Source organism: Elephas maximus, chromosome 11 (genome assembly GCF_024166365.1).
Source record: "Elephas maximus indicus isolate mEleMax1 chromosome 11, mEleMax1 primary haplotype, whole genome shotgun sequence".
NCBI classification, from domain to species: Eukaryota; Metazoa; Chordata; class Mammalia; order Proboscidea; family Elephantidae; genus Elephas; species Elephas maximus.
The window spans coordinates 115,052,301-115,061,355 of NC_064829.1; the positions used below are offsets into that span (position 1 = coordinate 115,052,301).

Here is a 9,055-nt window from a genome sequence, read left to right on the forward strand (position 1 = left end):
TCTCTCTTTCCGTTTCTCTGTGTCCAGGGATTCTCGCTCCGGCATCGCCAGGGCGACTCCATGGACGGTGGGACCAGGCGCACGCCTTTGAAGTGGGGGGGTGGTGGGTGGAGAGGCTGCCTACGCCTTTAAGCGCGGGTGCGCGCGGAGCCTGCGCCTTTAAGCGCGGGCGCGCGCGCGGCCCTGGGTTCCCCGCGAGGAGGCCGCGGGAGCGCCCGGACCCGGCCAGCCTGCCCGGCCCCCGCCCGGCCCCCGCCCCGGCCCCGGCGGGGGAGGGGTCTCTGAGCGCGGCCCCTCCCCCTGTGCCCCCGCCTCTGCGTGGCACCCCCACCCCGCAGGTCCCTGTCTGTCGGTGAGCGCCCAGGCCTCGCCCCACCCCGGCCCCGGTGCTGCCCGGCCGCCTCCCCTTCCACCGCAGCCCACCCCCTCCCTCCCGGCCGCCCCCGCCGCAGCCTGGGAAGCAGGCCGGGGCGCCGCCGCCCTAGACCCGGAGCCTGCGCCCCAACATCGAGGGCCTGAACCCAAGACTGGATCCAGAGATCGGGAAACCCAGGCCTGGGACCCTGATCTGGGGCCAGCCCCCTGAGATCTGGCTGTGGGACCCCAAGATCTGGGGCCCTAACTCCAATATCTGGGGCTGGAATCCCAACATCTGGTCTCTGGGACCCCAAGATTTGGGACCTGAACCCCAATATTTGGAGCCTAAACCTCGAGATTTGGCATCTAAAACCCCAGGTCTGGAACTGAACTCTGAATTCTGTGCCTGGGACCTTGAAATGTGGGCCTGGATTCCCATGTCTATATCCTGGAACCCCACTATTTGGGAACTGAACCCTGAGATTTAGGCCTCAAATTCCAGGATCTGACCCATGGAGTCCCAAGGGGTTTGGACCTGAATTTGGGCCTGAAGTCTTTGCTGCAGACTTGAATGTTGGGGTTAGAGACATCAGCACCCCAATAACTGAACCCAGAACCTCAATATCGGATCGCAGGACTATGGGTTTGAGACTCAGACCCTAAACTTCCCACCTGGCTGTTTACCCTCCAAGACTGGAGCTGGGAGGATCTGACCCTGAACAACCCAGTCTTGGGCCTGGGGTCTCTCAAACTGGACCCTAGAGCCCAGTATTTGGGAGTCTGGGACCCCCTCCGTGGCTGCAGATCTGAGCTGAGACAGAGTGGGCAATCCTCCATGGAGGTCTTGGGAACAGGGAAGTCATGACCAGACCTCACCTCCAGTGCCCGGACTTCTGACCCCTTTAGAGGCTGAGGACTCTGCTTCCTGGGACGGCTGCCAGCTCAGGTAAGGCTCCCCGGAGACCCCCATGGTGGGGAGGGGCCTGGGAAGAGATCAGCAACTGGGGGTGGAGGTAGATGAGGCAGGGCCCTCTCGGAGCCCTCAGGGTGTCCCAGGAAACACACCCCCCACGAGCCTGCCTCCAGCTCCTGCTCTGCCTCAAATACACTCTCTGGACACCGCTAGCCCTGGCCCTCTCTGACCTTTTCCCCCATTGCTGGCATCTCCAGGTCACTGATACCGGCCCCGTTCTCAAACTGTTTCTGACCATCCCCAGCCACCTCTTCTGTCCACTGCTCCTCTCTCTAGTCTCCTTTCTCCATCTCTCCTTTCAGTGACCATCTCCATCACCTCTCCTCTCCCTGACCGTCTTTGACACCTCTGTCCACTGCTCCTCTCAGTGACCATCTCCATCACCTCTCCTCTCCCTGACCATCTCTGACACCTCTGTCCACCTCTCCTCTCAGCGACCATCTCCATCACCTCTCCTCTCCCTGACCATCTCTGACACCTCTGTCCACCGCTCCCCTCAGCGACCATCTCCATCACCTCTCCTCTCCCTGACCATCTCTGACACCTCTGTCCACCTCTCCTCTCAGCGACCATCTCCATCACCTCTCCTCTCCCTGACCGTCTCTGACACCTCTGTCCACTGCTCCTCTCAGTGACCATCTCCATCACCTCTCCTCTCCCTGATCGTCTCTGACACCTCTGTCCACTGCTCCTCTCAGCGACCATCTCCATCACCTCTCCTCTCCCTGATCGTCTCTGACACCTCTGTCCACTGCTCCTCTCAGCGACCATCTCCATCACCTCTCCTCTCCCTGACCGTCTCTGACACCTCTGTCCACTGCTCCTCTCAGTGACCATCTCCATCACCTCTCCTCTCCCCGACCGTCTCTGACACCTCTGTCCACCTCTCCTCTCAGCGACCATCTCCATCACCTCTCCTCTCCCCGACCGTCTCTGACACCTCTGTCCACCTCTCCTCTCAGCGACCACCTCCATCACCTCTCCTCTCCCTGACCGTCTCTGACATCTCTGTCCGCCTCTCCTCTGAGCGACCATCTCCATCACCTCTCCTCTCCCTGTCCATCTCTGACATCTCTATCCACTGCTCCTCTCAGTGGCCATCTCCATCATCTCTCCTCTCCCTGACCATCTCTGACATCTCTGTCCACTGCTTCTCTCAGTGGCCATCTCCATCACCTCTCCCCTTCCTGACCATCTCTGACGCCCTTGTCCACAGCTCCTCTCTCCAGCCACCCAGTCTACCACTTCCTTCAATGAGCATCATTGACATTTCTGTCCACTGTTCTTCTCTCTGTCATCTTTCACCATCTCTCTTGCCCTCTGCCCACCCCTCACCATTTCTGAACATCTTTGAGGGGAGACCCTATAGCACTCATCTCTCCTTTCTGGCTTCCTCTGCCCACCTCTCCTCTCTCTATCTTTTGCCATCTCTCTTGGCCTCTTTCCACCCCTGACCATAACACTCCATCTACGACCATCTTCTGTCTGTCTCTTGATCATTGGTGCTCTAACATCTCTGGCTGCCTTTCCTTTCTCCAACAACCTCTACTCACAGCCGTCACTCCCATCAGCTGTCCTGGTCTCTGACTGTCTCTGACATATCTGTCCTTTCTCCATCTCTCTGACCACCTCTTCCAGCTTTTGGCCATTTCTACTGCTTCTTTCTCTGACCATCACTGACCATCTCTCTTGGATCTGACTGCCTCTCCTTGTCTACCTTTCATCTTCTTGACCATCTCTAATCACCTCTCTTTGGTCATGTTTGACCATTCCTAATCAGTCCTTCCCTACTACCCCAACTACCTCTTCTCTCCATGGCCATGTATGACCTTCTCTCTTTGACCACCTCTAAAGCCCTCTGTTTTACCTTCTACTCACCCTGACCAACTCTCCCATTCTCCGTCTTTGACCATTTCTAATCACCTCCCTTTTCTAGCACTGTCTCTGTTCATGTCTTCTCCCCTCTGTCCACCCATAACACATCTAAGCCTTTGACCATCTTCATTGGCTTTGATCATGTCTGGCCAGCTCTCTCTCTTGCTGTGTTTGACTATCTCTCCTGGCCTCAGCCTTCTGTGACCTCTCCTGGTCTCCGATTGCCCCGATCCCCTTGGGCGCCCCGCCTCTGGACTCAGTCTGCCCTAACGCCTCTCCCCTCCCCTGCAGGCCACCCCCACCCGCAATGGCCGTCCTCCCGCTGCTCCTTTGCCTGCTGCCACTAGCCCCTGCCTCATCTCCACCCCAGCCAGCCACAGCCAGCCCATGTCCCCGCCGCTGCCGCTGCCAGACACAGTCACTGCCCCTCAGCGTGCTGTGCCCAGGGGCTGGCCTCCTCTTCGTGCCACCCTCGCTGGACCGCCGGGCAGCTGAGCTGCGCCTGGCCGACAACTTCATCGCTGCCGTGCGCCGCCGTGACCTGGCCAATATGACGGGCCTGCTGCACCTGAGCCTGTCACGCAATACCATCCGCCACGTGGCGGCCGGCGCCTTCGCTGATCTTCGCGCCCTGCGAGCCTTGCACCTCGATGGCAACCGGCTGACCTCGCTGGGCGAGGGTCAGCTGCGCGGCCTGGTCAACCTGCGCCACCTCATCCTGAGCAACAACCAGCTGGCAGCCCTGGCCGCCAGCGCCCTGGACGACTGCGCCGAGACGCTTGAGGACCTGGACCTCTCCTACAACAACCTGGAGCAGCTGCCCTGGGAGGCTTTGGGCCGCCTGGGCAACGTCAACACGTTGGGCCTTGATCATAACCTGCTGGCCTCCGTACCCGCCGGCGCCTTCTCCCGGCTGCACAAGCTGGCGCGGCTGGACATGACCTCCAACCGCCTGACCACCATCCCGCCCGACCCGCTCTTCTCCCGCCTGCCGCTGCTGGCCCGGCCCCGCGGCTCACCTGCATCCGCCCTGGTGCTGGCCTTCGGCGGGAACCCTCTGCACTGCAACTGTGAGCTGGTGTGGCTGCGGCGGCTGGCACGGGAGGATGACCTGGAGGCCTGTGCCTCCCCACCAGCTCTGGGTGGCCGCTACTTCTGGGCCGTGGGCGAGGAGGAGTTTGTGTGCGAGCCGCCCGTGGTGACTCACCGCTCGCCACCCCTAGCAGTGCCTGCGGGTCGGCCAGCCGCCCTGCGCTGCCGGGCGGTGGGGGACCCTGAGCCCAGGGTGCGTTGGGTGTCACCCCAGGGCCGGCTGCTGGGCAACTCAAGCCGTGCCCGCGCCTTCCCTAACGGCACGCTGGAGCTGCTGGTCACCGAGCCGAGTGATGGCGGCATCTTCACCTGCATTGCGGCCAATGCAGCTGGCGAGGCCACAGCGGCCGTGGAGCTGACCGTGGGTCCCCCTCCACCCCCCCAACTGGCCAACAGCACCAGCTGTGACCCCCCGCGGGACGGGGATCCTGATGCCCTCACCCCACCCTCTGCCGCCTCCGCCTCCGCCTCTGCCTCTGCCAAGGCAGCTGACACAGGCACCCCCACCGACCATGGCGTCCAGGTGACTGAGCACGGGGCCACAGCTGCCCTTGTCCAGTGGCCAGACCAGCGACCTATCCCGGGCATCCGCATGTATCAGATCCAGTATAACAGCTCAGCGGATGACATCCTCGTCTACAGGTGCAGAGTCCAGGGGCGTGGTGGCTTGGGGGCGGGGGGAAGGGTGCACCTGTCTTCTGAGGTCCCAGCCTGCAGCGCAGCTGAGAAATGAGCATTAGGGTTTACAGAGGATATCAGGCAGCAAGGGGAGAAGAAATCTGGCAGCAGTGGTAAAAAGAAATCAGGTGACGAGGGCAAAACAAATTAGGCAGCAAAAAAAAACCCAAGCAGTAACGATGAAAGAAATCAGGCTGCCTAGGTAAAAAGAAATAAGGCAACGATAGTAAACGATAGCAAACGTAAAAAGGAAATGAAGTAGCAAAGGTGTAAAGGGAACCCATGGGCAAGAGTGAAAGTAAATTAGGCAGAAAGAGTCAAAAGATAGCCATCCGGGGGATAAAAACACATGTAAGCAGTGAAAGTAAAGAGAAGCCATGTTTTCCAGATGACAGGGCTAGACACACGCCAGGCTGCAGGAGGAAAAGGTGCTCAAGCAGGAAGGTACAGCCACCTCAGGGAAACTGAAATGCCAGTGAAGCAGCCCTCTTACGGAGCAAATCAGGCCGGGGTGAAAGGGAAAACTGGGGGAGGGTGTTAGGTAGAGAGTAGGCTCCTGGCTTGTGCTCCACACGTTTGGAATTCCAGCCTAGTGACATGGAAATGTTTTGTTTTCTAAATCAAATTAAGCCTAGTTCAAGTGCCGACCCACCTGGTGAGCAGGGATATTCAACGGGCAACTCTTGGGGGCCTCCTTCTCTGCTCCATTGTTGCCAGCCCAAAGCCTGTGGCTTCCACAGTCTAGGAGGTCAGTTATTACAACTGGCACTCCCAAGTGGGAGGACATTTGGCACGTTTGCTGTGGCCACCTGTGGTGGGTAGTGGTGGCTGCTGACCCAGGTGCTGCTGACCACTTGACTAAGGTCTGACTTTGCATGGACGGCCGTGGATTACTTCCTGTCTTCACTGCCAGGCTGGGCCACGGGTGCAGTCCCTGAGGTTAGGCTGCAGAGGTCTGGACCTTGCAAACCTAGTCCCTGGATCCCCTTTCCCTCCCCAGGGCCCACAGCTCACAGGATCTTCACTTCCTTTTCAGTCCTGGAAATCAACAAGCTGATTCCACTCCCTTTCTGAGACTATAGTACTCAGTAGATTCCATGGGGGGACCACACCTGAGTATCACACAGGTGTGTCCACGTGCCTTCAGGTGTCTCCTAGACATTCACTCCAGCCAATCACAGGACCTCTCTCACTGAAGCAGCCTAAGAGTAAAACAGAGATTGAAAAACGAGTTACGTTTCCAACAGAGCGCCCTGATACAAACGGAAATATGGTGGAATGGGGTGGTAAGGCTGAAAGGAAACGGACAGGTAAGGATAAGTAGAACCCAGTCAGCAGAGATAAAAGGGAACCAGGTGATGGAGCTGGAAGGAAATCCAGCAACAGGGAGGGAAAACAGCAGTGGCCACTGAGGCAACTATTAGTTTAATGAAAAAGGAATCATGACAAGACTCCCTGGAAAACAGGCTGTAGACATAAGAATAAAGCAGCGGGGCTGGGGGGAAATTTATGGGCAGGTCGGAAGGAAATTGGGTATAGGGTATAGGAGAATCAGGCCATTAGATAAGAGAGTTCTAGCTGAGGAAAATCAGGGAGCTAGAAGGAGAAATTGGGCAGAGGCTGGAGGGAAATCAGGAGCCACAGGAAAATTGGGTGAGGGTCAGGAAGATTGGCAGGTGGGATTGGGGGGAAATTGAGAGGGGGCAAGAAGGAGATGGGGCGATGGGTTCCAGGGCCATCAGACTGGGTAAAAATGGAATTGGGCAGTGAACTGGAGATATGGCTGGCAGCTGAGCCAGAGAGAACTGGGCGATGTCCCAGAGGGGAATTGGGTGGTAGAAGAGGGAGAAACTCAGGCAGTGAGCCAGAGGAGAGCTGGGTGCTGGGGCCAGAGTGAAATCGGTGCTGACTGGAGCAAAACTGGGCCTTGGAGCAAAAGGGAGGTTGGGCCGCAGGCTGGAGGGAAACTGGGTGGCACCACAGGGGGGATTAGGCAGCTGGGTCTGCAGTGGGACTGGGAGGGCTCAAGTGGTGTAACTCCACACCCCAGCCGGCTGCCCGGCTCCCCTCTGCCCTGTGTGTGGAGTGAGACTGGGGGACTTGGCTGGCAGGCCCCAGGGAAATGAGGTGAGATGGTGGCAACAGACTGGAGGGATATCAGTTGGTTGGCTAAAGGCAAGTCAGACAGTGGATTGAAAGGGTGTCAGATCAAAGGGAACTGGGGTGATGGTTAGAGGGAACTCAGAGGGCTAGAGTGAAATGTGGCAGCAGGCTGGAGGGAGCCCAGCCCTGCAGGGCCGTGGTTGGAGGGAGAGAGCATGGGGTGGGTGCTGGGCAGCCGGAGGCCTGACCCCTACCTGCCTGTCCCTCCAGGATGATCCCGGCGGACAGCCGCTCGTTCCTGTTGACGGACCTGGCGTCAGGCCGTACCTACGATCTGTGCGTCCTAGCGGTTTATGAGGACAGCGCCACAGGGCTGACGGCCACACGGCCAGTGGGTTGCACCCACTTCTCCACGGAGCCCACACTGCAGCCATGCGGAGCCCCTCACGCACCCTTCCTGGGTGGCACTATGATCATCGCGCTGGGTGGTGTCATCGTGGCCTCGGTGCTGGTCTTCATTTTCGTGCTGCTCATGCGTTACAAGGTGCACGGAGGCCAACCCCCCGGCAAGGCCAAGGTATCCACACCGGTCAGCAGCGTTTGCTCCCAGACCAACGGCGCCCTGGGCCCCACACCAACCCCTCCAGCCTCCGAGTCCTCTGGGCCCAGGGCTCACACCGTGGTCCAGCTGGACTGCGAGCCTTGGGGACCCGGCCACGAACCTGTGGGGCCCTAGCCACACACCCACCTCCACGGCCCGTCTGGCCCCAAGAGCACCAGGACCCCGGCCTGCCACGGGGCCTGGCCACAGACTCACCAAATTGCTCATGGTTTTTAAAACTCTGATGGGGATGGTGTCGGGGGTACTGGGACACAACAAGAAAGTCCTATTTTTCTAAGCTTGGGCCTGGGCCCTTGCTCTTGTCTATGTCTGTGGGGGTTGGAGGGCTTGCACGGGGGCCTGGAGCTGGGGAAAGTCTCCTCTGGGGTGAGACTCCCCCCGCCCACAGTTCTATCTGAGGTCCCTAGAAGGCCGAGGATGGTCATCCATTCAGTCAACAGATATTCCTCCAGCGTCTACTCCGAGATGCTTCGGTGACCCAGACAGCCTCAAGCCCTGCCCTCAGGGGGCTTATAGTCCTGTGAGGAGACAAACGTGCCCAGAAAATGATCAGTGCTGTGAGGAGGCAAGCCGAGAGGATTGTGGGAGCCCGGAGGAGGTGCCTAACTCAGCCTCCTGTGTAGTCAGGGAGGGCTTCCTGGAGGAAGGGACACATGCTCTGAGAATGACATCTGAGAGAGATAACTGGGCAAAGAGCAGAGGGAAAGCTGTTCCGGCAGAGGAAACAGTACAAGCAAGGGCTTATTATGTACCAGGCACTAGGGGTCCTGTGAGGAAGGAGGGGTGGGCAGGGGCCAGACCACCAGGCTGAGGAGCCCAAACTCTGGCCTGATGGTACTGGGGAACCATGGAGGATTGTATGCAGGGGAGGGCCAGGGTAAGGTTTGGGGTTCAGGAAGACCTGTCTAGCCACCATGAGGAGGGTGGGCCAGAGGGGGAGTCTGAAGCTGGGAGTCCAGGAAGAAGCCAGAGCTGGGCCACGGCAGGGCTGAGGGAAAGCAGGAGGGGTGGGAAAGGTGCTCAGGTAGCCAAGTGGATGGGCTGTGGCCTGAAGGGCCATGGGGTCAAGAGGCATCTAGAGTGAGACCAAGAGCTCTGGCCAGGGAGGTTGGGGCTGCGCTGATCCAGGACCAGGGAGGAGGGACTGATTTAGGGAAGCTACTGAGGCCAGTGTGCAACCGGGTGGGTGTGGGGGGCTCAGAGGGTAGTGTCCAGGAGGTCACAGGCCTCCCAGTCTGAGGCTGGGACTGGAAACAGAAATGAGGGCTTTGTCAGCAGAGATGGGGGACTGAGGTCACTAGGCACTAGGGTGGGTGAGACAGCCTCTAGGAAGGGTCCCAGGACGCAGCCACTGT

At 59.1% G+C, this 9,055-nt stretch overlaps 1 protein-coding gene across 1 annotated transcript; it reads left to right on the forward strand.

Moving 5' to 3' along the window:
• The first annotated feature begins 385 nt into the window (after positions 1-385).
• LRFN3 (leucine rich repeat and fibronectin type III domain containing 3) lies at positions 386-8,472 on the forward strand. The gene is made up of 3 exons (XM_049901582.1): positions 386-1,303; positions 3,497-4,939; positions 7,349-8,472. The coding sequence occupies exons 2-3, from the start codon at positions 3,513-3,515 to the stop codon at positions 7,812-7,814; spliced, it is 1,893 nt and encodes a 630-aa protein (XP_049757539.1). The 5' UTR covers positions 386-1,303; positions 3,497-3,512; the 3' UTR covers positions 7,815-8,472.
• The last annotated feature ends 583 nt before the right edge of the window (positions 8,473-9,055 follow it).

Excerpts from the sequence above, each read along its gene's own strand:
- LRFN3 (XM_049901582.1), top strand. The coding sequence starts at position 3,513 with ATGGCCGTCCTCCCGCTGCTCCTTTGCCTGCTGCCACTAGCCCCTGCC. Across the intron at positions 4,940-7,348 it reads GATGACATCCTCGTCTACAG|GATGATCCCGGCGGACAGCC; the intron begins GTGCAGAGTCCA and ends CTGTCCCTCCAG.